Genomic DNA, 27,519 nt, shown 5'->3' on the forward strand with positions numbered 1-27,519 from the left:
GAGACAGCAGCCCACAGCCCCGAAAGCATACTTCAAGGCATTGCAACTAATTGGCTTTCCTTGGCTGGGAGAGGAGGTGGACTGGGCGGGCGGTGGTCGACCGCAGGGAAATGGCCACTCCTGTTTGTCTTCTATGCCACTTGATTGGAAAATCAAACTAATTAAAAGATTTCAATTAAACGCCGAGCTGGGCATGCACTGCCTGCCACCTTCGCCTGCCAGCGTAATTCCATTAAAATGGCAAATCAATTTCAATAAATTTCATTGAAAGGTGGACTCGCACTCGCAATCGCATAGCTCAGCTTAGTTCTGCTCAGCTCAGAAGTTCCTGTCGCTGTTGCGACGTCATAAAACTGTTTACATGCTGACAAATCTGTTAATTGAATCGCAAATCCAATTAAAACTTCGATTTTCTATCCCCCGCAACTTTGAGCAGTAAAAGTTCAAGTGCATAAATGGCCAACATACGTGTGTGGCCAGGACATTCCGCTTTGTGTGCCAGCTTTTCACAGTCGCTCGTCCCCGCACTCGACCTCAAAAATTCGTCACGTTTCGGGCCGTGTTGCGTGGCTCCTGTTCCAGCTTTTGCGTGTAAATTCAATAACAAATTTATGCGTTTATTTTGTGGAAGCTGCAGCTGCATTAAAGCGTACAATTTCCTAATTAGTCCGTCTGCCATTTTACACAGGCTCTACCAACTCGTTGCCCTCCCGCTGGCATTTCGCATTTCTGCACGCAAAAATAGTCAAAGCGAAACCGCAAGCTGCGCATAACTAACTCAACTGCTTTATTTGGACAAACCGCAGCCACAGCCTCCCTCAGCCCAGCCATCTGCATCCCAGGACACCAGGCCCATCCATGCTGTCGAAAAATAGCAACATATACAATTTCCAATTTCAAATGCAGCTCGGAGATGCGCAGGTTCGTTTTGGTCCCCGGGGATATCACGATATTCGCAGGGTACGTATGTAACTATCCAAAGGCCTATCATTTGGACACATCACCTGGATATGAAGGATTCAAGACGCTCAATTCAATTTTAGTCTAAAGTTTTGGGGACAGTATTTAATATCCGAAAATAAGACACGCCTGTAAGAAGCGCAGCTCTGGTGGCTCATTTGGTTTGTTCCGGTTTCGTTTCGGTTCTCGAATTCGGTTTAGTTTCCGGAGAGTGCCGGGTGGAGCCCATTAAAAGTGCATTTAGTGAAAATTTATCTGGGCGCAGAAAGGTGGGAACCACAGGCGTATTTTCGCATTTTCGCATTTTCGCATTTTCGACTCCGGCAGCCAGCTACAAGTGTGCGTGTCCGGAAACGGAAATAAAATAACTCTGGTTGCAATAGCAACAGGAAGTCTGTGCTCCTGCCACTTTTATCCATGGCATCCCGGGCACTTTTGTCCGCCCGCTTTTGGCCTTCCGTCTATTTGCACGACTGCCTGTTTGTTTGTTTGCCCGGTTGGCGTTGGTGCGAAGGTTTTACTGTTTATGCAAATGCTTTGGCCCACGAAATGCTTTAACCGAAAACACTTTAACCGCATTCACCTTGGGCGGCTGCTTGTTAGTAGCCATTCAGCGCAGAACAGACAGCTCCCCACTTTGTTCCGAACTCCATTCAGCTGCCCAAAAGGCCGTAAAATGCCTGCAAGTTACGGCCATACGGCCATACGGCCATGTGCCCCTTGGCTGCTGTTCCCAAAAATGTTTCATTGCCATTGGTGCCACAGCCGCATCCACAGCTACAGCTACAGCTACTGCTTCTGCTTCTGCCACTGCTGCGGATCCCCGGCTGTGCCAGACACCTCCTTGTGGACAGGAGGCCCACCTCTTCATGGCTGCCCGAGTTTCTATTATGTAGCATATCGTAATCACACTTGAGTCAAAGGTTTAGCTACCGACACCCAGGAAACACCCAGAGAACACCCAAAAAACACCCGCAACGCCCCCAAAACACCAGCAACAACGACCCGCAGCTAACACTTTGTAAATAGTCATCGGCGTGTTTATTACTCAGCCGTGCCGGAGTGTCGCTCCCTTCCGCCGGACTCCTCTCCGCCGGATTCGCTCAGCCGGGTGCTCCTGCGGTTAGTTGTTAGTGTTGCCGTGTAATCGCTGTTGCGAAAGATTTTCACCCGGAGTCTGTGTGTGCTTGACTTTTCGCTTAATGAGTGTACACTTTAAACTTTGCATATCACGACTGGAAACTGAATCGCTTTTCTAATCTGAACATAAAGGGATCGTCGGACTACCGGTTTTCAATATGTGTCATATTAGCTTTCAAAAGAACAGGTGCTTTGACATTCAAATTGAATCCATAAACCAGCGAAATAAATTACAAACATTTCCGTTTTCCTTGCTGAAATATTTAATTACGCTTCGTTTTCGTGTAGTTTAAAATTGCATGCATTTGTATACTTTCGAGAAGCGAGCTTTAAGTGCAGAAACATCATTGGAGCACAGGGCCAAAACGGTGAGTAATTGGTAACTGCTACTTAGAGGCACTAACTACACTCGCTCTCCGTTTATTCCGCCTGGCATTTTCCCTCGACGTCACAACTGGCGAACACAGAACAAAACAAACAATTTCACTCGCACGAAATTTATCGTTTGCATAAATTTGCTTTATTGCCCGGTTCCATGTCCTTGTGCGTATGTGTGTGTGGCTGTGCCTGTGTGCGTGTGCGGCTGAGTTAGTGGCTGTGTATTTGTGTTGCCAACGGAAGTGTAACTTTCGCTCCCAGGCCAGGCATGGCCAAAAGCAACAACAACAGTGAGTCGAATGCGGCGAACAAAGTTTTCCATTATTCAATTTAACTAATGAAACTGAAAATTCATTTTACCACATTAACAAACACACACAGACAGCTAGAGTGGGCAGCAGGACACCAGAGGACGAAGGCAGGAAATGGGACTCGCCTCCGGAAAGGAAAGGACATGTGTGCGTGCTGGACTCCTGTTTTTGCGATTCGGCTTCCCCGCCGGCATTTGAACGGCCGCAAAGCGCGGAAATTTATATTTGAGCGAGCTCGCCAAGGACAACCGCGTCGAGGCGCCACCCTACTGCGTTGACATTTAAATAATTAAGTATATTTTTAGCCGGCCATCCAAATGCCATTTGCGAGTCCTGCTCAAGTTTCGCCCATGTGAAACACATTTAGGCAGTGAAATCACACTTACTTGTGATGCAAGCGCCCGTTTTCAAGGAAGCAAACATATATTTTGAAAGCGAAGAAGAACATTAAAGTTGTATCATTATAAAGAATATTGTTTTGGAGAGGACAAACAATTTTACAGTTTTATTTCTTGTGTTTCAATTTAGATACTTACTACTATTAGTTCTACATTTTCTGTTTGTGCGGGTCAACCGAACTTTGAAATACAAATATACGGAAACCCTGCCAGGAGAATATTTAGTTCTCCTCCTCTTCCTCGAAATCGTCGTTATCTGATTCGGAGGCATCTGCCATATCGTCGCTGATGTTGGTGCTATTGCACTGCCCTTCATCGTCATCGTCATCGTCATCATAGTCGTTTTCATCACCGGCATCCTCGTCCAAATTGCACTCGGCGTCCTCGTCGACTTCATAATTTTCTGCGAAGTTGTCCTGCTCCAGGGCTGTGGGCTCCATTGGCACGGAGCCCACAGCCACGTGGTCGCCGTTTCCCAAATCGTGTCGCATAAAGCCTGGCGGGGATCCGCGTGTCTTGCCCGAAGGTTCCGGGGACTTGGAGAGCGCTGCTGTTGCCTGTTTTTGGATGACCTCCGTTTTCTGAGGGCTCTCCTCCCCGGCTGTATTGCGGGTCCGTTGGGCAGTAGTTGACTCCTTGGTGGTGTTCGATCCCTGAGTCCGTGGCAGCAGCAGTGGAATTGTGTCCGGCTCGATGGTTTTCTCATAGTCCGTAAAGTTAAACAACGGCGGCAAGTTCCTGCCATTGGGCAACTGCTGATGGGGATCCTGGCGAAGTTCGTCGAAGAAAGGATGGGCGCAGCCCATCAGCGGTGAAACCCTGGCATTGGGCGAGTATATAAGCATCTTGGAGACCAGATCAATGGCCTCCGCCGGGGTGCGAATCCTGAATACCTTTGACCAGGGGTGCGGCTTCAGTTGCGGCAGCTTAAACTGCTTGTAATGCGGATTCATGTCATGGAGCTGCTCCGAAGTGGGAGTGCCCATCACCTTGACGATCTCCACAATCTGGTCCACGCCCGAGTCCCCGGGGAAGATGAGCTGGCCCAGAAGCAGCTCGGCCATCACACAGCCGGCGCTCCACATATCGATCTTGGTGGTATAGTCAGTGGCGCCGAAAATTAGCTCCGGAGCACGGTAGTACCTGGAGCAGATGTACGAGACATTGGGTTCCCCGAGGATCAGCTGCTTGGCGCTGCCGAAATCGCAGAGCTTCAGCACACCCGTCTCGGAATCGAGGAGCATGTTCTGCGGCTTGATGTCTCTGTGACAGAATCCCAAGCTGTGAAGATACGCCATGCTCCTGAGCAGCTGATACATGTAAAGTCGGACATAGTTCACGGGCAAGGTCTGCTTGGCCCTTGCGTAGTGCCGCTCCACTTTGTACAGGGTCTCCGGCAAAAATTCCATGACCAGGTTCAGGTAGACCTCGTCCCTTTTCTCGCCACTTGAAAAGAAGAACCACTTGAGAGTGATGATGTTATCGTGGCGCAACTTGCGCATGATCTGCAGCTCGCGATTCTTGAAGCGACGATCCTGCAGGACCTTTTTAATGGCCACCTGTTCGTTGCTGGGCACCATTTTGGCCTGGAAGACCACGCCGAAGCTGCCATTGCCCACCACTTTCGCGTCCGTGTAGCTGATCTCGGTCATCACATCGGCGCCATAGGCATTGGTGGCCACCACTGTGGTCACCTTGTTGTTCAACCCGCTGTTCTTACTCTGGGAAGCCATCTGATCTGAGTTTCCTGAGTATGTGTCTGCTTGACTTTGACTATCCACGGGATTTCATGTGTTTAAAATACTGAACGTAAGTAACGATTTAAAAAAAATGAACTGGCTTTGTTGTAGTGTTATATGGAATTGGCAGTCTTTGTAGTTTATTTCCAGGATGGCTGAGGTTAGATTTATTCAGTGATTAAAGTCAACATCGGTATGTCAGCTTAGCACTTGCAATAAGCTCGTTCGTTGGACAAGTCAGTAATGCTGTCAGGAAAGGAAAGTATTAAATGGCTTGCTTACTCGCCACGCCCATTCTAACGCCCACAACCTATATACCTATATACCTTCCTTCTATATATTATATTTATATTTTCCTTCCTTTTTTTTGCAGTTTCTACCGATGTTCCAGAAAATGTGGAAATTTCTCGTTCGCACTTTCACCAGCTGAATAACGGGTATCTGATAGTCGGAAACTCGACAATAGCATTCTATCTTGTTTTCACTTCAAGTTGTAGTGGAGCCTGAATCTCTGGGCTCGAGGTTGTTGGGCCACTTGATCCGAACTTATGCAAGGCCATTCATAATTCGTAAGAGCCTTTCTTTGTGCCGCGTAAGTTGGCTAATTTCGCAGGACCCTTTTGCATTGTTGTCCACGACTCGACTTTCGACTCGAAAGTTTCGCTGGCGCCTTTGTCTTCTGGCATCTTATCGCTTGGCTTTGGCCAACTCGACTTGGCCCTCCTTGTCTTGGCCATCCTGTCCACTCGCTTATCAAAGGACCATGCTTTTACTGTTTCCTTACAGTTGAAGTGGCCCGGAGGGTGGATTTTTTATATAGCCCCAGATAGCACAGATGGCTGCCCCCGGAAAACGAATAAAAATCTGCTTTGTGAATGTTTGTATAAAATGTCGCTTGCAGTTTATTTTTCACTTGTAATTTTATTGTATATATTAGATATACATATATATATATATAAAAGTGACACACTCATGGTAAAATCTTGTTAGAGACATTTAATCGTATATATTTGTGTTTCCTTTTCGTTTGCAGTTTACACCCATATGCAGTAGATTGTAAAAGTGTTTAATCGATAATGTTTCATATGCATTCCGTATTCGTTCCTACTCGTTAGCTCTAGTTTGACCACACAAATCGTTGAGTAATATTTGTTAACAGAGGGGATATTTACACAATTCAGGAGTCACAGAGGTCAGAAAGGTCGACCAGCGGACGGACAGACTTAAATTAGTTGCAAATGATTAAACTAAGCTAAATGGGGCTTAACGTATATGGTCGAAAGTGTTCGCTTACGTAAATATTATTGAAATTGTTGGACGTTGTTGGCATAAGTAAGTAAGTAGTTGGGGCTACACTGGAGTATCCTTCTACGAATGTATTTTATTTAAATTACATACACATTTAGGCTTCTACATTTATTTGGCTTTTCTCGTTGCTGCTGCTGCCGCTGGCTGCAGTAAAATTAAATTTTACATTATCTTATGTGTGCTCTTGTGTAAGAGGCATTATTTAAATGCGTATCAAATTGGTTCTTAGTAGTTAATAAAAACGTATATTTAATTTACTTCCAGGCGCACGCAAACACACATACAGATTCCGGCAGATACGGAGCACAACAATAAAATTTTATATTTATCGCCAACGATTTCCGGGAGAAGTCCTTTTTCAGCTTGTGTGTGTGTGTATGTGTGTGTGTGTGTCTGCGTGGGTCTGTTTGTGCTGCCTACTTTTGGGGGCCCGGCTTTGCTAAGTTTTCCGCGTTGTCTGGCTTGTGCGCATATTTTAATAAATTTTATGCCGCTGAAATGTGCGCCGCTTATCATTAACGCACAATTTATTTTTGCTTTTATGCTACTTGCTGCTTTTGTCCTGCAGCCCACAGGCCCCCGATTGCTGTTGTTTATCTGTGAGATACATTTGCTTTTTTGGCTTTTTGATTACTCGCGTCTTAAGATTACGGGGTCTGCTCGCCTCTCGATTAAGTTTCCCTGTCCCAACTTGCCTATATACAGCATTATCTATTTACATGTCGGCATAATGTGCATTTAATTTGCAAACGCAACGTGCTGGTGAAAAGTTTTGGACCAACTTCAGCCCCAGCGGCTTTTAAATGTTGTTTATTGTTGCTCCTCCTTTGTTGATGTTGAACCCGCACATGCAGTTTCCATTTAACTTTCCACTTACACGTTGTGCGTGTTTATCCTTTTCTAGAGCCAAGCCTGCTGCTGTTCGTAGAGTTGCTGCTGCTGTTGCTGCTGCTTTTGCTGCTGCTGCTGCTGTTGCTGCTGCTGCTGCTGTTGCTGCAACCAAAGTTTGCAGAATGCAGTGGGCGGCGGATTCGAGGAGCAGTTTACTCCTGCTGCAGGGGCATGGTCGGCGGGCTTTGGCTATTGCAAATTAAATTTAGCTAATTCTCACAACTCTGTGCTCATTTCGCTTACAATTGCGCTCTGCCGTTTGCATTGTAGTTGTGTAGTAGTTGCATTTGCATGGCATGAAAACAAAAGTGGGGAGAAAAGAGGGTTTCGGGGTGGGAAGAAAGAGAGAAAATATTTGCACATGTTAGAAAAAGTTTCCTTGTTGATTCGATTTTCTCATTTAAGTTTTCTAGTGCTCAGTAATGTAGGTGTAAGTGTATGCGTATGTGTATGTGTAGGCGTGTGGTTGTGAGTATAGCTTGTTAGTTTGTTGTAGCGACTACGGTGCGTATGCGTTATGGTGCTCTTCAATTCGAAATAAATTTACAAAAAATATAGTTCAAGTGCCGCCACGCAGTTTATGGCCGCAGTAAATTCAGTTTTATCGCCGCAACTGCCACAAATTGAATACTTTTTATCATTTCTGTTGGCGCCGCGCCACAAATAATTACTTAATTTAATCATAAACCAAAAAGAAATCCTGGAAAAAAGTCACTCCACATTATGTGTGGAAATGGGGTGAGTTTTTATATAGCCATTCATAAGCTTATCTCTCCGCCTTCGGGCAAAAATGTGCGTCAAATTTACGATTGCCGCTCGGGCACTTTCCACATTTTCAGCACTTTCCTTGCGCCACCGCCACCGCCACCGCTTTCGTTTTCCTTTTCGTTTCCTATTTTCTTTCTGTGACAAAAATGCGTAAAGTTTCCCCGAGTCCCTTTGTTGCTGGTGGCGTGTGGCCTAGCTACAAGTCGCGATGGGCTCCAAATGGCCGAATTCCAGGGGCCAAGGGGTTGGGAGGACTGGTTGGGAGGTCTAATCTAAAACAAGAACTGTCGTTGTACCAAGGTCGAACACGCAGACCCTTTGTGGATATACCCTTTCGAAGTAGGGTAATGCTGTGTAATGCAACGGAAACTGCACGGAGATATTTAAAAGTTGCAAGGACGGCTAGTTTTACTCATTTTACAAGAGCAAACTAAAGTATCCATCGGAGGTAACTTAAAGCTGTCAATATTTGTATACGAAAGGATATGCTATTCATTATATCTTACAACTTGCAGCGAAATACTAATGTTTCCAAATATTGGCTGACCTCAAATATTTATCTTAATCAAATAAAGAGTAACCCGAGGTCCTCTAAACCCCTCGGGCCAACCATTTTCCTTTCAACTGTTTGTTATGCCTTTTTGTGCTGCTACAAAATGTTGTTTATTTGGCTCCAAAGTATTTCTACGATATGAAATGTTTGCCTAGCCTGGTTGTTTTTGTTGTTTTTGTTTATTTTTTTTATTCTTTTTTACTGGCTGCTCCTGTTGTTGCCAACATTGCGCCTTTTTGCTTTCATCGCTTATTTTTTTGTGGGTTTATTTTTGTTTTGTGGCCTGTTGTTTTGTTGAAATTTGTATTTATGTGCGGGTCGGAGTCACAGAAACATTGGCATCGGGCCATCGAGCCGGCAGAAATATCATTTACCCAGCTACAGACATACTTTAATGTGTGACTGTGGGTGTGTTTTGTGTCCTATCATATTTTCATGTGTGCATGTGCGAGGGACTTTTGTCTTTTGTCTTCGTGTGCTGAAAATTATGTATATTTTTAGCACTTTCGCTTGTTTTGTTTTCGCTTATCGAGTTTGAAGGTCATTTACTTGCAATTCCCAGCTCGAAACAAATGTCCCGGGCTTTCACATCCACTCGGATATGCGAATGCTGGCTGTTTGGTTGGCTGGGTAGTTAATTTGTTGTGAAATTGTCATTTTGTTGCTTCAATGGCTGCGTGCAATGCGGCGTATGAGTAATATTTCTGCGTTTGCCATAGCATACTTTTCCGGGTAGCCGTTAATGAGGGCTGCTGGATTGGCAGGGTGTGGGTGGTGGGGTCCCCAAATTTAAATTGACATGTTTAAAGTCAATTTGGCCCTGGCTGGGCTCGTAAACAAAACAGCAGATTCCACCCCAATGACATTAACCTATTCATTTGTAAAGAGGCTGTCGAATTTCCTAGCTTACATAAATATTTGTGCGTTTCTGTGCTGCCCCGCCAGGCGGAAAAATGTCGAGGCACAAAAATGAGGGGAAAGACAGTCAAATCAAATGTAAATCCAGAACGAAAGCAAGGAGCAGGCAAGTGAAATTGAAATGAAAATGAATGTTTGTCTGAGAAGCTTTGCCATTGTCTTGGCCCCCAAGTCGATTGTTATCTTGGCCCAAAGGCAATTGAAAATTGGCAGCTGGGAGGTCCCGACATTTCCGCGTTGCGTAGGCCTAAAGGCCACATTAATACATAATTTATAATGTTTTCGTTTCGTTTTGTTTTCGCACACTTAAAGGAGATGTCGTGTATCTGTTTGGGGTTGAGATCTTTTGAATTTCCCGCGCTGTTCAATGAAGTTTAATGCTTAACAGGGGAGAAAAAACCCGGGGTAGCATAACAAAGGGTTTTCAACTCATTATGTTTGTCAACATCTCAAAGCTAGAACTTCAATGCAATGCGTAACAATAGCAGATAGACACAATAACTCAACTCGAATCCACCTGGGTAGCAAAAAAATTGCATACATTTCCATCTAGAGGTAAAGTCACTTCTGTTGTTTCTCTGTTTTAACATGCAGGTCAGAGGTCGGTATCGGTATTACTTCTTGTTAGCTACAGAAAACAGGAAATAGGTTGTACCTACTCAACAAACAGAACAACGGCAACTGAAAACGAAAACGAAAACGAACTGAACATAAAACTTACCGTCGACTACTTTGGATAATTGGCGAAAGGATTATCTCTAAGCTGGAGGAAATGTTTTGATTTTGTTGCAGGTTGGCAGTTGATGTTGCTGCCGTGCCAGTTGCTGCTGCTGCACCTGCAGCTAAAGTTGCTGCTGTGATATTGTTGGTGGTGTTGGTGGGTGGGGGATTCGCATTCGCATTCGCTTGGCTACTGGAGTGACTATTGGTGGTGTGGCTACTCGGATTCGGGTTCAGATTCAGATTCGCATTTGCATTTGCATTTACATTCAATGTGGGACAATTTAACGTTTGGTTGCCGCTGGTAATTGGCCCTAGCTGCTTTGCCTGCTGACCGCTGTAGACATTCGCATTGCAATTATCGAAATTAATATTGCTCGATGGATTGGATTGACGAATGCCGCCGCCGCCGCCGCCGCAGCTGTTGTTGTTGGCGATGCAGTTGTTGCTGCTGCTGCTGCTGTTGTTGTTGCTATTGTTATTGGAGCTATTGTGGCTGCCCGTGGGGGACATCAAGGGAGCATCCGCATCAAACATGTCCTCGGCCTCGGCGGCCTCATCGTCTTCGGTATCTTCGGTCTCGTCGTTGGTGGTCTGCGCCTCCAGCTGCAGGGCCTCCAGGACAATCATGGCCTCGTCCTCCTCGCTACAGGAGTGCGAGGAGTGCGTCTGGTTTCGGGGATCGCAAATCGAATCCAATTTGGGGGTGGTTGGGGGTGTTTGTAGTACGGTGTAGTACGGGGTGGTGAGGTTGAAAATACAAACAAGGTTTAGCTTTCTTGCAGGGCTCTAATCACGCTCTATTGTTCAGTAGTTTTAGGGACAGACGGGCATGCAACTTACACAGCTACCATAGTTGTTTATCACAATATTAGGCTTACTAATTTATCATAATAATATGTTACATGGCACAGGCAAAACACAAACACATGCTGTTTATCGACAATTTCAACTAGGTACACAGTATTTCAATTAGAAAAATATTGACAAAATCAACCCAATGAATGCTGCTTGGTATTTTAATTAATTTACAAACAGCAGCGAAAATACCCTTGCCCCAGTTTATGAATTTATCATTTGCAGCGCGGGTGCTGCGCAATTTTAATTACACGCAAAATACTCGAACAACAAGGGCCCCAATCAACAATGCCAAATGCCAAATGCCAAAGCCGATGGTAATGGTAACTAAAGCCCCGGCGGCCAAACAGCTGACCATTCGAATCAAACCGCGTGCACAGGTGGCCAGGAAAAGGCAGCCACCTGGGGGATTGGGTTGGGGACTGGGAATTGGATACTGGGAGCTGAGAGCTGGGAGCTGGTTTCAGGTGAACTCTGGGGAGATTGGTGCTCCTAACCCATTCGAAATGCGCCACACGCCCTGCGGTTTTCTGTTGATTGCACAGCGGATAGCGATTCCTTCGTTGAGTCCTTGTTGATTCAGAGGTTAGTTACCATGCTTTAATGGGGCTCTCTTTAACAAAAGTTGTTCATTATTTTGTTTGCACCACTGGCTAAACACTGTTTGTACCACTGGACTATTAGGGATTTTATTTAGAACAGTGCTGACTAAAGCCTTGAGCCTTGGTAAGTACAGAAGCACTTTTCGATTTGCATTTCAGCAAGGTATTAAGCCATTCGGGTGGCAGACATGTGCGGTAACTAATCGCATTGAATGCGACTTGGCTCTGTCTCTGGCTCAATACACTTAAAAGCTCATTCAATTTGGCCCAAGACACGTTCGCTTGAAGCCCATTTGATTCCTTTATGATGGCGAGTTCTTTGCCAAAAGTCAACATATAAGCGCACGAGGCGGGGTAGGGCAGGAAAATGCGGGGAAAAGCTGGGGAAATGACTGCCGGCCAGTGAGATTCATTTGTAAATGAAATCAGAAAGGTGTACAAACACAAGCACACTCGAATGGTTCAGGGGTTCGAGTAAGTATGAGTACGAGTTCCTGAGTATCCTTTACTCACTTAAGCTTTCGGCCTTTGTGTGCTGGCGGCTTATGCTTTTTGTAGCCAAACTACACAAGTTTGCCGGAGAACACAAGTTTGTTTTGTATATACACAAAGTTTGTTTGATTTTCTATTAATTAAAATTGCATTCAACTTGAAAATCGTATTTGTTGCCGCAGGAGGGAAGTTTATCTGCTAGGCCTCGCCCACTTCCATTCAATAATGAACTTTGAATTGTAGCCTAATGGAAACACGTACAAGATTGCATAAACAAACTTGAAGAGCGCCGGCCAAAGCCAAGGAATTTAATTAATTTTCCTCCCCGCTTATGGGTGTGTGTGTGTGTCTTAATTGGGCAAACACGCCCATGGCCAACAACACACACACACGCTAATGCATCAAATTGTCTGGCATAAATGTGGCCCAGTGTCAAACGCCCCGTTCATTAACACGCGGCTCCGAGGAGAACGGAACAGAGGACGCATCCAATGTCAGGGACGAATCGGGTGGGTCGCCAAGGATGGGTGGGTCACCACCTCGTCTGGCAACTGTCGCCATCAAAGATAATTGCCATCCACCGAGCGGCACGATCTATTTTCTATTTTTTCTGCTCCGCCAACAGTTGTGCAGCCCTTTTCTTTTTCCGCGAATGCATAAAACATTTTAAATAAAAATGCATAAAAATATGCCATATGCCGCCTGCAGGCCGAAGGATAAAAGGGCATTTAGAGGCCGGAAAGAGGGGCTGCCCCTTCAAACCATCTAGTATTTTCAATTGCCTACATGATGAATAATTAAATCATTCACGGTGTGCTGCATAAAAAAAAGAGTGTTTGTTTAAAGTTTCCCTTTGTTTCTCACTTTGTACGTTTTCCGCACTATTTGACATGGAAAAATGTTTTCTGCCAATAAATCAATTGGCAATTTCATATTTTTATGACCATTTTTTAATTGCCATTTTTTCAAAGTTACGTTGAATGCATTTCTGCTGTGGTCATTGTTTACTCTGGGCATTGTTTTCTAAATTTAAAATGTTATACTGTTGACCAAGGCTGTCATAACATTATTTGGCATTTAACCTTTACTTTTTAATGAACTTCAAAAAAACGGAGCGAAAATTAAATAGCGAATTGGAAAAATACGCAAAATGTTTACTTAAATTAAAATGCTGATTCCAGTTTCTGAACAACTCAATCAATTTGTGACCATTTCCTCACAAACTAAAACGCTTCTATCGATAAGCAATCGCTTTAAGGCCTATAAGTTTGTTGCCTTATTGTTTGCCAATTGTGTTAATCTAGCATTTGTTAGGATTTGGCCAAGTGTGGCTCCCAGGCTCCCTGGGGCTACTAAACCGAAAACAGTCCGGACAATAGATATAATAACAACTGCAGGCGTTTCACCAGGGACAAAACCATCATTCGATGTGTTCTTCGCCGACGGCAAAAATCGCTAGCCCTTGAAACAACACAGCAAATGGCAGAGACAACAGCAATCGAAACTTTTGCCACATTAAATCAGTAAATTTATTGACTTAACTGCTTTTTGGGGCGAGGACACCAACCCAGCCACGCCCACCCATTTCCTCGCCCGCCCCTTTTGGGGGTTGTCACCATTGGCGTTTGTCTCTTGGCCGCTGGCTGCGCACTTGCCACTTTGGCCTGGCCAAGATGGTGTCCCTAGTCCCATATCCGAGTGCACTCGGAAAAACCGGAAATGGCTGTAATTTTATCTACATTTCTACATTTGAAAATGCAGAAAAAGTTATAGCATACATTTTGATTAAAATATTTTGGCCTAATACCAAACTGATTTGCTCTCAGTTTTTCGGAGTGATACCAAGACCGAGAGACCGCTGTTTTTCCGAGTGTAACTTCGCCTGCCGCAGGATCCCGTGTTTGGCATATTCCTTTGGCCGCCCTTGCCCCTTGCTGCGCTGTCATAATTTTTGATTTGCTTGTTTTATTTGATGTCCTTGCTGATGTCGTTGCTTTGGCTGCCATTTCAGGCGTAGTCGTCGTTCTTGGCCGCTCCTCACTAAGCTGCTTCCCGGCTTAGGAAAAACAATTTTGCAAAATTTATTTTATAGCAAAATTATGCCAAACATTTCGAAAATGTTTCTATGTACTCCCGCTTGTTGTTTCTCCTGCCGTTTGGGAAATGCGAATACATGTGTGCGTGTATCTGCAGGCGGGATATACACACATGCGTGTGACTGGGTCGAGAGCTTGGAAGCTGGCCCAGAATTTATTTTAGAATGGTAAGTATTTCTGCTCTCGTGCCATCAACTTTGGCTGAAATTATTTGCTCGGGCAGCACAAGAGTGGAGCTAAGGAGGAAGGACTGGAGGTCCTGTCTGTTATATAAACTTGGATAATGTAGCGCAAATAGTTGCTTATTATTTATTCTCTTTTATTGCCCCCGCTAGCCAAAACCGTTGTCTTTACTGGGTCTTTATGGCCTTTTATTTTTCGGGTAATTTATTTGCGCTCCAGCAGAAATTAGTTGGAATATTTCAGTTGTTAATTAGGCATGCGTGAAATTGGGCAAAGTTTTGCATAGCATTCTTTTGAGTTAGGAATATATGGGCAAATGTCTGGCCAAGATTCGCCGAACTATTCCACTGAAATTGGAGTCGAGTGCTGAAAAGGATCCCTTCCAAAGTGGCTCTCTCACGCCTTAAATTTAAGTTAATTAAATTTCAGAGCAACCCGCAGCTGAGATAGCGGCAAGTTTACGTTTCTGGCTTTCGATAGGGCCAGGCACACACAGGTCCTTTGGGTGGAGTGTGTGTGCGATAAGGATTCCTCATTTGGCGGAAATGAGGACAGCCCACCCCCACACAATGGGTCTTACGAAATAATCAACATAAAAGCTTCAGTTACTTATTACACTTGTGCAAATACGGATACACACTACTCCATAGACTCTAGTAGTCTTTAGAAATACAAACCGAAAATATAAAGGAGAAGTATCATGCCATACAGACTAAGTACTTGGCTGGGGATGCGATAGTGCCAGTGAAATACGGATTCAATTAAGGCGCGGAACACAAACATGCAACACAATGGAGTGGCAAACGAAAGACAAGTTTCACAAACTGAAGAGGAGGAGGGGCAGGTGGACGTATCCACATCCACATCAACATCAACATCAACATCAACATTCAACATCGACATGCGACAGGTTTGCACTTCGTACTCACAGTTGACTGCTGCACCTCCGGCACAGATGGATTCTGGCCATGTTGCAGATACACTAATGGACCGCCCGTTTGCCGCGGCTGCTGGACAATGGGCGGCGACGAGGACGACGTGGAGGGAGGACCGGCAGCGACGGCGGCTCCTTTGTCGAACTGATAGTACATGACGTCGTTGGCGGGCGCCGTGCCGCCGTAGAGAGGAGGAGGGGGTGGCGGCGGATCTGCGGTTTGTGACCCAGAAATGTGGTAAGCGGTGGTCTGTTGTTTGGGGGAGCCAACTGCTCCTGTTCCTGCTCCTGCCCCAGCTGCTGCACCAGCTGCTCCCGGCATCTGCGGCATCTTGTAGTTGTAAATGTAGGGTCTTTCATACTCCCCGCCGTGGATGTAGGACAAGAAGAGGTCTGATTTGGCTGGCTGGAGGCCAAAGCCGCCGGCGGAGCCACTGCCACCTGATCTTTGACCTAAGGGACGATTGTAGCCCGCGCCCGAAACATTGCTGCTCGCATAGTGCAACGGATAACAGCTCGCATTGGCCAACTGCGAGTTCCCGCCGCCCGTCAGCAGTTGCGTTTTGGTCAGACTCTGCCCGGAGAGCCGCCTGGTGGGCACCCCAATATCCGACTTGGCATCCCGGCGCTTCACCTGCGCCACGTGCGTGGAAGGACCTTGGTAATAGTAGGGTGACGCCGGATTGCTGGGCCACTCGACGAAGCTGCGCTGCCGACTGAAAGCACCACCACCACCTTGAGAACCTGGACCACCGACACCACCAGATGTTACCATGCTGCCAGCCAGATTGCTAATGCTGCCTCCTCCACTCACCGCGCCCTTGGAGCTCTTGGCCAGCGCATTGTTCAGACTGAACTTGTACTGGTTGTTCTCAAAGGTCGTGTAGTGGAGCAGGCGATTAGCCGGTGACTGTTGATTAGAGTTAGTAGCGCTGTTGGGGTTTTGGCCGGAGCTGGGATTGGAACTCGAGCCCGGATTGTGGACGGGCGCCAGTCCCGAGGAGCTCCCTGGGTTAGTGGACGATGGCGAGGAGGTGGCGTATTTGTAGGTGCTCTTCTGCTGGCGCTGCTGCTGCGCGAACAGCGAACGCTGCTGCTGTTGCTGGTTACTCACGGTCTGCTGCATCAGGTTGTTGTAGTTCCCGCCGGCACTGCCCCCCGACTTCCGGTGCGATCCGCTCGAGGCGCCAGAGGATTTGTTGGTGCCATAGCGAGTGCTGTCGCTGGATCTGTAAAGTTCAAGGCGACACGCGGTTAAAAAGTAAGCTGGTTAGTTGAAGGGAAAATAATTTGACAAGTTAAAACTAAGTTAAAAACTAGATAAAATGCTATAATAAGTTAAGTTATGGAGTTTAGAACTTCAGCCTGGGGACATTTCTCAGTATTCTTGATTTTCTACATCAGAAAAATGACAAAAAAATTAAAAAAAAAAAATTTTTAAATTTGGATGCAGATTTTTAGAGAATATCGCCAGAAACATTTAGAGGTATGCCACTTCAAAATCCGATTAATATAAGTTGAGTTATGGAGTTTAGAACTTCAGTCTGGGGACATTTCTTAGTAATCTGGAATTTCTACATCAGAAAAATGGCAAAAAATTAAAAAAAAAATAAATTTCTAAATTTTTTTGCAGATTTTTAGAGAATTGCGCCAGAAACATTTAGAGGTATGCCACTTCAAAATCCGATTAATATAAGTTGAGTTATGGAGTTTAGAACTTCAGTCTGGGGACATTTCTTAGTAATCTTGAATTTCTACATCAGAAAAATGACAAAAAAATTTAAAAAAAAAATTTTTTTAATTTGTATGCAGATTTTTAGAGAATTGCGCCAGAAACATTTAGAGGTAAGCCACTTCAAAATCCGATTTATATAAGTTGAGTTATGGAGTTTAGAACTTCAGTCTGGGGACATTTCTTAGTAATCTGGAATTTCTACATCAGAAAAATGGCAAAAAATTAAAAAAAAAATAAATTTCTAAATTTTTTTGCAGATTTTTAGAGAATTGCGCCAGAAACATTTAGAGGTATGCCACTTCAAAATCCGATTAATATAAGTTGAGTTATGGAGTTTAGAACTTCAGTCTGGGACATTTCTTAGTAATCTTGAATTTCTACATCAGAAAAATGACAAAAAAATTAAAAAAAAAAAATTTTTTTAATTTGGATGCAGATTTTTAGAGAATTGCGCCAGAAACATTTAGAGGTATGCCACTTCAAAATCCGATAAATATAAGTTGAGTTATGGAGTTTAGAACTTCAGTCTGGGGACATTTCTTAGTATCCTTGAATTTCTACATCAGAAAAATTACAAAAAATTAAAAAAAAAATAAATTTCTAAATTTTTATGCAGATTTTTAGAGAATTGCGCCAGAAACATTTAGAGGTATGCCACTACAAAATCCGATTAATATAAGTTGAGTTATGGAGTTTAGAACTTTAGCCTGGGGACATTTCTCATTATTCTTGAATTTCTACAACATCATAACATCAGAAAAATGACAAAAAAATTAAAAAAAAAAAATTTTTTTAATTTGGATGCAGATTTTTAGAGAATTGCGCCAGAAACATTTAGAGGTACGCCACTTCAAAATCCGATTTATATAAGTTGAGTTATGGAGTTTAGAACTTCAGTCTGGGGACATTTCTTAGTAATCTTGAATTTCTACATCAGAAAAATGGCAAAAAATTTAAAAAAAATAAATTTCTAAATTTTTATGCAGATTTTTAGAGAATTGCGCCAGAAACATTTAGAGGTATGCCACTTCAAAATCCGATTAATATAAGTTGAGTTATGGAGTTTAGAACTTCAGTCTGGGGACATTTCTTAGTAATCTGGAATTTCTACATCAGAAAAATGGCAAAAAATTAAAAAAAAAATAAATTTCTAAATTTTTTTGCAGATTTTTAGAGAATTGCGCCAGAAACATTTAGAGGTATGCCACTTCAAAATCCGATTAATATAAGTTGAGTTATGGAGTTTAGAACTTCAGTCTGGGGACATTTCTTAGTAATCTTGAATTTCTACATCAGAAAAATGACAAAAAAATTAAAAAAAAAAATTTTTTTAATTTGGATGCAGATTTTTAGAGAATTGCGCCAGAAACATTTAGAGGTAAGCCACTTCAAAATCCGATTTATATAAGTTGAGTTATGGAGTTTAGAACTTCAGTCTGGGGACATTTCTTAGTAATCTGGAATTTCTACATCAGAAAAATGGCAAAAAATTAAAAAAAAAATAAATTTCTAAATTTTTTTGCAGATTTTTAGAGAATTGCGCCAGAAACATTTAGAGGTATGCCACTTCAAAATCCGATTAATATAAGTTGAGTTATGGAGTTTAGAACTTCAGTCTGGGACATTTCTTAGTAATCTTGAATTTCTACATCAGAAAAATGACAAAAAAATTAAAAAAAAAAAATTTTTTTAATTTGGATGCAGATTTTTAGAGAATTGCGCCAGAAACATTTAGAGGTATGCCACTTCAAAATCCGATAAATATAAGTTGAGTTATGGAGTTTAGAACTTCAGTCTGGGGACATTTCTTAGTATCCTTGAATTTCTACATCAGAAAAATTACAAAAAATTAAAAAAAAAATAAATTTCTAAATTTTTATGCAGATTTTTAGAGAATTGCGCCAGAAACATTTAGAGGTATGCCACTACAAAATCCGATTAATATAAGTTGAGTTATGGAGTTTAGAACTTTAGCCTGGGGACATTTCTCATTATTCTTGAATTTCTACAACATCATAACATCAGAAAAATGACAAAAAAATTAAAAAAAAAAAATTTTTTTAATTTGGATGCAGATTTTTAGAGAATTGCGCCAGAAACATTTAGAGGTACGCCACTTCAAAATCCGATTTATATAAGTTGAGTTATGGAGTTTAGAACTTCAGTCTGGGGACATTTCTTAGTAATCTTGAATTTCTACATCAGAAAAATGGCAAAAAATTTAAAAAAAAATAAATTTCGAAATTTTTATGCAGATTTTTAGAGAATTGCGCCAGAAACATTTAGAGGTATGCCACTTCAAAATCCGATTAATATAAGTTGAGTTATGGAGTTTAGAACTTCAGTCTGGGACATTTCTTAGTAATCTTGAATTTCTACATCAGAAAAATGACAAAAAAATTAAAAAAAAAAAATTTTTTAAATTTGGATGCAGATTTTTAGAGAATTGCGCCAGAAACATTTAGAGGCATGCCACTTCAAAATCCGATAAATATAAGTTGAGTTATGGAGTTTAGAACTTCAGTCTGGGGACATTTCTTAGTAATCTTGAATTTCTACATCAGAAAAATGACATAAAAATTAAAAAAAAAAATTTTTTTAAATTTGGATGCAGATTTTTAGAGAATTGCGCCAGAAACATTTAGAGGTATGCCACTTCAAAATCCGATTAATATAAGTTGAGTTATGGAGTTTAGAACTTCAGTCTGGGGACATTTCTTAGTAATCTGGAATTTCTACATCAGAAAAATGGCAAAAAATTAAAAAAAAAATAAATTTCTAAATTTTTTTGCAGATTTTTAGAGAATTGCGCCAGAAACATTTAGAGGTATGCCACTTCAAAATCCGATTAATATAAGTTGAGTTATGGAGTTTAGAACTTCAGTCTGGGACATTTCTTAGTAATCTTGAATTTCTACATCAGAAAACTGACAAAAAAATTAAAAAAAAAAAATTTTTTTAATTTGGATGCAGATTTTTAGAGAATTGCGCCAGAAACATTTAGAGGTAAGCCACTTCAAAATCCGATTTATATAAGTTGAGTTATGGAGTTTAGAACTTCAGTCTGGGGACATTTCTTAGTAATCTGGAATTTCTACATCAGAAAAATGGAAAAAAATTAAAAAAAAATAAATTTCTAAATTTTTTTGCAGATTTTTAGAGAATTGCACCAGAAACATTTAGAGGTATGCCACTTCAAAATCCGATTAATATAAGTTGAGTTATGGAGTTTAGAACTTCAGTCTGGGACATTTCTTAGTAATCTTGAATTTCTACATCAGAAAAATGACAAAAAAATTAAAAAAAAAAAATTTTTTTAATTTGGATGCAGATTTTTAGAGAATTGCGCCAGAAACATTTAGAGGTATGCCACTTCAAAATCCGATTAATATAAGTTGAGTTATGGAGTTTAGAACTTCAGTCTGGGGACATTTCTTAGTAATCTTGAATTTCTACATCAGAAAAATGACAAAAAAATTAAAAAAAAAAATTTTTTAAATTTGGATGCAGATTTTTAGAGAATTGCGCCAGAAACATTTAGAGGTATGCCACTTCAAAATCCGATAAATATAAGTTGAGTTATGGAGTTTAGAACTTCAGTCTGGGGACATTTCTTAGTAATCTTGAATTTCTACATCAGAAAAATGACAAAAAAATTAAAAAAAAAAATTTTTTTAAATTTGGATGCAGATTTTTAGAGAATTGCGCCAGAAACATTTAGAGGTATGCCACTTCAAAATCCGATTAATATAAGTTGAGTTATGGAGTTTAGAACTTCAGTCTGGGGACATTTCTTAGTAATCTTGAATTTCTACATCAGAAAAATGACAAAAAATTAAAAAAAAATTTTTTTCTAAATTTGGATGCAGATTTTTAGAGAATTGCGCCAGAAACATTTAAAGGTATGCCACTTCAAAATCCGATTAATATAAGTTGAGTTATGGAGTTTAGAACTTCAGTCTGGGGACATTTCTTAGTAATCTGGAATTTCTACATCAGAAAAATGGCAAAAAATTAAAAAAAAAATAAATTTCTAAATTTTTTTGCAGATTTTTAGAGAATTGCGCCAGAAACATTTAGAGGTATGCCACTTCAAAATCCGATTAATATAAGTTGAGTTATGGAGTTTAGAACTTCAGTCTGGGACATTTCTTAGTAATCTTGAATTTCTACATCAGAAAACTGACAAAAAAATTAAAAAAAAAAAATTTTTTTAATTTGGATGCAGATTTTTAGAGAATTGCGCCAGAAACATTTAGAGGTAAGCCACTTCAAAATCCGATTTATATAAGTTGAGTTATGGAGTTTAGAACTTCAGTCTGGGGACATTTCCTAGTAATCTGGAATTTCTACATCAGAAAAATGGCAAAAAATTAAAAAAAAATAAATTTCTAAATTTTTTTGCAGATTTTTAGAGAATTGCGCCAGAAACATTTAGAGGTATGCCACTTCAAAATCCGATTAATATAAGTTGAGTTATGGAGTTTAGAACTTTAGCCTGGGGACATTTCTCAGTATTCTTGAATTTCTACAACATCATAACATCAGAAAAATGACAAAAACTTAAAAAAAAAAAAATTTCTAAATTTTGATGCAGATTTTTAGAGAATTGCGCCAGAAACATTTAGAGGTACGCCACTTCAAAATCCGATTTATATAAGTTGAGTTATGGAGTTTAGAACTTCAGTCTGGGGACATTTCTTAGTAATCTTGAATTTCTACATCAGAAAAATGGCAAAAAATTTAAAAAAAAATAAATTTCTAAATTTTTATGCAGATTTTTAGAGAATTGCGCCACAAACATTTAGAGGTATGCCACTTCAAAATCCGATTAATATAAGTTGAGTTATGGAGTTTAGAACTTCAGTCTGGGACATTTCTTAGTAATCTTGAATTTCTACTTCAGAAAAATGACCAAAAAATTAAAAAAAAAAAATTTTTTAAATTTGGATGCAGATTTTTAGAGAATTGCGCCAGAAACATTTAGAGGTATGCCACTTCAAAATCCGATAAATATAAGTTGAGTTATGGAGTTTAGAACTTCAGTCTGGGGACATTTCTTAGTAATCTTGAATTTCTACATCAGAAAAATGACAAAAAAATTAAAAAAAAAAATTTTTTAAAATTTGGATGCAGATTTTTAGAGAATTGCGCCAGAAACATTTAGAGGTATGCCACTTCAAAATCCGATTAATATAAGTTGAGTTATGGAGTTTAGAACTTCAGTCTGGGGACATATCTTAGTAATCTTGAATTTCTACATCAGAAAAATGACAAAAAATTAAAAAAAATTTTTTTTCTAAATTTGGATGCAGATTTTTAGAGAATTGCGCCAGAAACATTTAGAGGTATGCCACTTCAAAATCCGATTAATATAAGTTGAGTTATGGAGTTTAGAACTTTAGCCTGGGGACATTTCTTAGTAATCTGGAATTTCTACATCAGAAAAATGGCAAAAAATTAAAAAAAAAATAAATTTCTAAATTTTTTTGCAGATTTTTAGAGAATTGCGCCAGAAACATTTAGAGGTATGCCACTTCAAAATCCGATTAATATAAGTTGAGTTATGGAGTTTAGAACTTCAGTCTGGGACATTTCTTAGTAATCTTGAATTTCTACATCAGAAAACTGACAAAAAAATTAAAAAAAAAAAATTTTTTTAATTTGGATGCAGATTTTTAGAGAATTGCGCCAGAAACATTTAGAGGTAAGCCACTTCAAAATCCGATTTATATAAGTTGAGTTATGGAGTTTAGAACTTCAGTCTGGGGACATTTCTTAGTAATCTGGAATTTCTACATCAGAAAAATGGAAAAAAATTAAAAAAAAATAAATTTCTAAATTTTTTTGCAGATTTTTAGAGAATTGCACCAGAAACATTTAGAGGTATGCCACTTCAAAATCCGATTAATATAAGTTGAGTTATGGAGTTTAGAACTTCAGTCTGGGACATTTCTTAGTAATCTTGAATTTCTACATCAGAAAAATGACAAAAAAATTAAAAAAAAAAAATTTTTTTAATTTGGATGCAGATTTTTAGAGAATTGCGCCAGAAACATTTAGAGGTATGCCACTTCAAAATCCGATTAATATAAGTTGAGTTATGGAGTTTAGAACTTCAGTCTGGGGACATTTCTTAGTAATCTTGAATTTCTACATCAGAAAAATGACAAAAAAATTAAAAAAAAAAATTTTTTAAATTTGGATGCAGATTTTTAGAGAATTGCGCCAGAAACATTTAGAGGTATGCCACTTCAAAATCCGATAAATATAAGTTGAGTTATGGAGTTTAGAACTTCAGTCTGGGGACATTTCTTAGTAATCTTGAATTTCTACATCAGAAAAATGACAAAAAAATTAAAAAAAAAAATTTTTTTAAATTTGGATGCAGATTTTTAGAGAATTGCGCCAGAAACATTTAGAGGTATGCCACTTCAAAATCCGATTAATATAAGTTGAGTTATGGAGTTTAGAACTTCAGTCTGGGGACATTTCTTAGTAATCTTGAATTTCTACATCAGAAAAATGACAAAAAATTAAAAAAAAATTTTTTTCTAAATTTGGATGCAGATTTTTAGAGAATTGCGCCAGAAACATTTAGAGGTATGCCACTTCAAAATCCGATTAATATAAGTTGAGTTATGGAGTTTAGAACTTCAGTCTGGGGAGATTTCTTAGTAATCTGGAATTTCTACATCAGAAAAATGGCAAAAAATTAAAAAAAAAATAAATTTCTAAATTTTTTTGCAGATTTTTAGAGAATTGCGCCAGAAACATTTAGAGGTATGCCACTTCAAAATCCGATTAATATAAGTTGAGTTATGGAGTTTAGAACTTCAGTCTGGGACATTTCTTAGTAATCTTGAATTTCTACATCAGAAAACTGACAAAAAAATTAAAAAAAAAAAATTTTTTTAATTTGGATGCAGATTTTTAGAGAATTGCGCCAGAAACATTTAGAGGTAAGCCACTTCAAAATCCGATTTATATAAGTTGAGTTATGGAGTTTAGAACTTCAGTCTGGGGACATTTCCTAGTAATCTGGAATTTCTACATCAGAAAAATGGCAAAAAATTAAAAAAAAATAAATTTCTAAATTTTTTTGCAGATTTTTAGAGAATTGCGCCAGAAACATTTAGAGGTATGCCACTTCAAAATCCGATTAATATAAGTTGAGTTATGGAGTTTAGAACTTTAGCCTGGGGACATTTCTCAGTATTCTTGAATTTCTACAACATCATAACATCAGAAAAATGACAAAAACTTAAAAAAAAAAAAATTTCTAAATTTTGATGCAGATTTTTAGAGAATTGCGCCAGAAACATTTAGAGGTACGCCACTTCAAAATCCGATTTATATAAGTTGAGTTATGGAGTTTAGAACTTCAGTCTGGGGACATTTCTTAGTAATCTTGAATTTCTACATCAGAAAAATGGCAAAAAATTTAAAAAAAAATAAATTTCTAAATTTTTATGCAGATTTTTAGAGAATTGCGCCACAAACATTTAGAGGTATGCCACTTCAAAATCCGATTAATATAAGTTGAGTTATGGAGTTTAGAACTTCAGTCTGGGACATTTCTTAGTAATCTTGAATTTCTACTTCAGAAAAATGACAAAAAAATTAAAAAAAAAAAATTTTTTAAATTTGGATGCAGATTTTTAGAGAATTGCGCCAGAAACATTTAGAGGTATGCCACTTCAAAATCCGATAAATATAAGTTGAGTTATGGAGTTTAGAACTTCAGTCTGGGGACATTTCTTAGTAATCTTGAATTTCTACATCAGAAAAATGACAAAAAAATTAAAAAAAAAAATTTTTTAAAATTTGGATGCAGATTTTTAGAGAATTGCGCCAGAAACATTTAGAGGTATGCCACTTCAAAATCCGATTAATATAAGTTGAGTTATGGAGTTTAGAACTTCAGTCTGGGGACATATCTTAGTAATCTTGAATTTCTACATCAGAAAAATGACAAAAAATTAAAAAAAATTTTTTTTCTAAATTTGGATGCAGATTTTTAGAGAATTGCGCCAGAAACATTTAGAGGTATGCCACTTCAAAATCCGATTAATATAAGTTGAGTTATGGAGTTTAGAACTTTAGCCTGGGGACATTTCTCAGTATTCTTGAATTTCTACAACATCATAACATCAGAAAAATGACAAAAACTTAAAAAAAAAAAAATTTCTAAATTTTGATGCAGATTTTTAGAGAATTGCGCCAGAAACATTTAGAGGTATGCCACTTCAAAATCCGATAAATATAAGTTGAGTTATGGAGTTTAGAACTTCAGTCTGGGGACATTTCTTAGTAATCTTGAATTTCTACATTAGAAAAATGACAAAATAATTAAAAAAAAATATATTTCTAAATTTGAATGCAGATTTTTAGAGAATTGCGCCAGAAACATTTAGAGGTATGCCACTTCAAAATCCGATTAATATAAGTTGAGTTATGGAGTTTAGAACTTCAGTCTGGGACATTTCTTAGTAATCTTGAATTTCTACATCAGAAAAATGACAAAAAAATTAAAAAAAAAAAATTTTTTAAATTTGGATGCAGATTTTTAGAGAATTGCGCCAGAAACATTTAGAGGTATGCCACTTCAAAATCCGATAAATATAAGTTGAGTTATGGAGTTTAGAACTTCAGTCTGGGGACATTTCTTAGTAATCTTGAATTTCTACATCAGAAAAATGACAAAAAAATTTAAAAAAAAAATTTTTTTAAATTTGGATGCAGATTTTTAGAGAATTGCGCCAGAAACATTTAGAGGTATGCCACTTCAAAATCCGATTAATATAAGTTGAGTTATGGAGTTTAGAACTTCAGTCTGGGGACATTTCTTAGTAATCTTGAATTTCTACATCAGAAAAATGACAAAAAAATTTAAAAAAAAAAATTTTTTAAATTTGGATGCAGATTTTTAGAGAATTGCGCCAGAAACATTTAGAGGTATGCCACTTCAAAATCCGATTAATATAAGTTGAGTTATGGAGTTTAGAACTTCAGTCTGGGGACATTTCTTAGTAATCTTGAATTTCTACATCAGAAAAATGGCAAAAAATTAAAAAAAAAATAAATTTCTAAATTTTTATGCAGATTTTTAGAGAATTGCGCCAGAAACATTTAGAGGTATGCCACTTCAAAATCCGATTAATATAAGTTGAGTTATGGAGTTTAGAACTTCAGTCTGGGGACATTTCTTAGTAATCTTGAATTTCTACATCAGAAAAATGACAAAAAAATTAAAAAAAAAAAATTTTTTAAATTTGGATGCAGATTTTTAGAGAATTGCGCCAGAAACATTTAGAGGTATGCCACTTCAAAATCCGATTAATATAAGTTGAGTTATGGAGTTTAGAACTTCAGTCTGGGGACATTTCTTAGTAATCTTGAATTTCTACATCAGAAAAATGACAAAAAATTAAAAAAAAATTGTTTTCTAAATTTGGATGCAGATTTTAAGAGAATTGCGCCAGAAACATTTAGAGGTATGCCACTTCAAAATCCGATTAATATAAGTTGAGTTATGGAGTTTAGAACTTCAGCCTGGGGACATTTCTCAGTATTCTTGAATTTCTACAACATCATAACATCAGAAAAATTACAAAAACTTAAAAAAAAAATAAATTTCTAAATTTTGATGCAGATTTTTAGAGAATTGCGCCAGAAACATTTAGAGGTATGCCACTTCAAAATCCGATTAATATAAGTTGAGTTATGGAGTTTAGAACTTCAGTCTGGGGACAATTCTTAGTAATCTTGAATTTCTACATCAGAAAAATGACAAAAAAATTTAAAAAAAAATTTTTTTTAAATTTGGATGCAGATTTTTAGAGAATTGCGCCAGAAACATTTAGAGGTATGCCACTTCAAAATCCGATTAATATAAGTTGAGTTATGGAGTTTAGAACTTCAGTCTGGGGACATTTCTTAGTAATCTTGAATTTCTACATTAGAAAAATGACAAAAACTTAAAAAAATATATATTTCTAAATTTGAATGCAGATTTTTAGAGAATTGCGCCAGAAACATTTAGAGGTATGCCACTTCAAAATCCGATTAATATAAGTTGAGTTATGGAGTTTAGAACTTCAGTCTGGGGACATTTCTTAGTAATCTTGAATTTCTACATCAGAAAAATGACAAAAAAATTTAAAAAAAAAATTTTTTTAAATTTGGATGCAGATTTTTAGAGAATTGCGCCAGAAACATTTAGAGGTATGCCACTTCAAAATCCGATTAATATAAGTTGAGTTATGGAGTTTAGAACTTCATTCTGGGGACATTTCTTAGTAATCTTGAATTTCTACATCAGAAAAATGGCAAAAAATTAAAAAAAAAAATAAATTTCTAAATTTTTATGCAGATTTTTAGAGAATTGCGCCAGAAACATTTAGAGGTATGCCACTTCAAAATCCGATTAATATAAGTTGAGTTATGGAGTTTAGAACTTCAGTCTGGGGACATTTCTTAGTAATCTTGAATTTCTACATCAGAAAAATGACAAAAAAATTAAAAAAAAAAAA

General features: G+C 39.0%; 2 protein-coding genes across 6 annotated transcripts in view; both read right to left on the reverse strand.

Annotated features, from left to right (window-relative positions):
* Positions 1-3,248: 3,248 nt before the first annotated feature.
* LOC6554747 (putative glycogen synthase kinase-3 homolog) lies at positions 3,249-5,075 on the reverse strand. Its single transcript, XM_001981054.3, has one exon. It carries the CDS (start codon positions 4,918-4,920, stop codon positions 3,409-3,411), a length of 1,512 nt encoding a protein of 503 aa, XP_001981090.1. The 5' UTR covers positions 4,921-5,075; the 3' UTR covers positions 3,249-3,408.
* Positions 5,076-5,809: 734 nt separating this feature from the next.
* LOC6554749 (band 4.1-like protein 4A) overlaps positions 5,810-27,519 on the reverse strand; it is a 48,272-nt gene continuing 26,562 nt past the window's right edge. For 2 of the 5 annotated variants that reach the window (XM_015153628.2, XM_026981240.1), the window contains 3 exons: positions 15,245-16,478; positions 10,086-10,753; positions 7,255-7,377 (listed from right to left, as the gene is read on the reverse strand). In XM_015153628.2, the coding sequence (XP_015009114.2) occupies positions 7,365-7,377; positions 10,086-10,753; positions 15,245-16,478 (1,915 nt within the window). In that variant the 3' untranslated portion in view covers positions 7,255-7,364. Of the gene's footprint in view, positions 7,378-8,396; positions 10,754-15,244; positions 16,479-27,519 lie in introns of those variants that run through there. The other 3 variants (XM_026981334.1, XM_026981364.1, XM_001981056.3) reach the window with 3 other exon arrangements.

Source organism: Drosophila erecta, unplaced genomic scaffold (genome assembly GCF_003286155.1).
Source record: "Drosophila erecta strain 14021-0224.00,06,07 unplaced genomic scaffold, DereRS2 tig00000000-arrow-pilon, whole genome shotgun sequence".
Classification (NCBI taxonomy): domain Eukaryota; kingdom Metazoa; phylum Arthropoda; class Insecta; order Diptera; family Drosophilidae; genus Drosophila; species Drosophila erecta.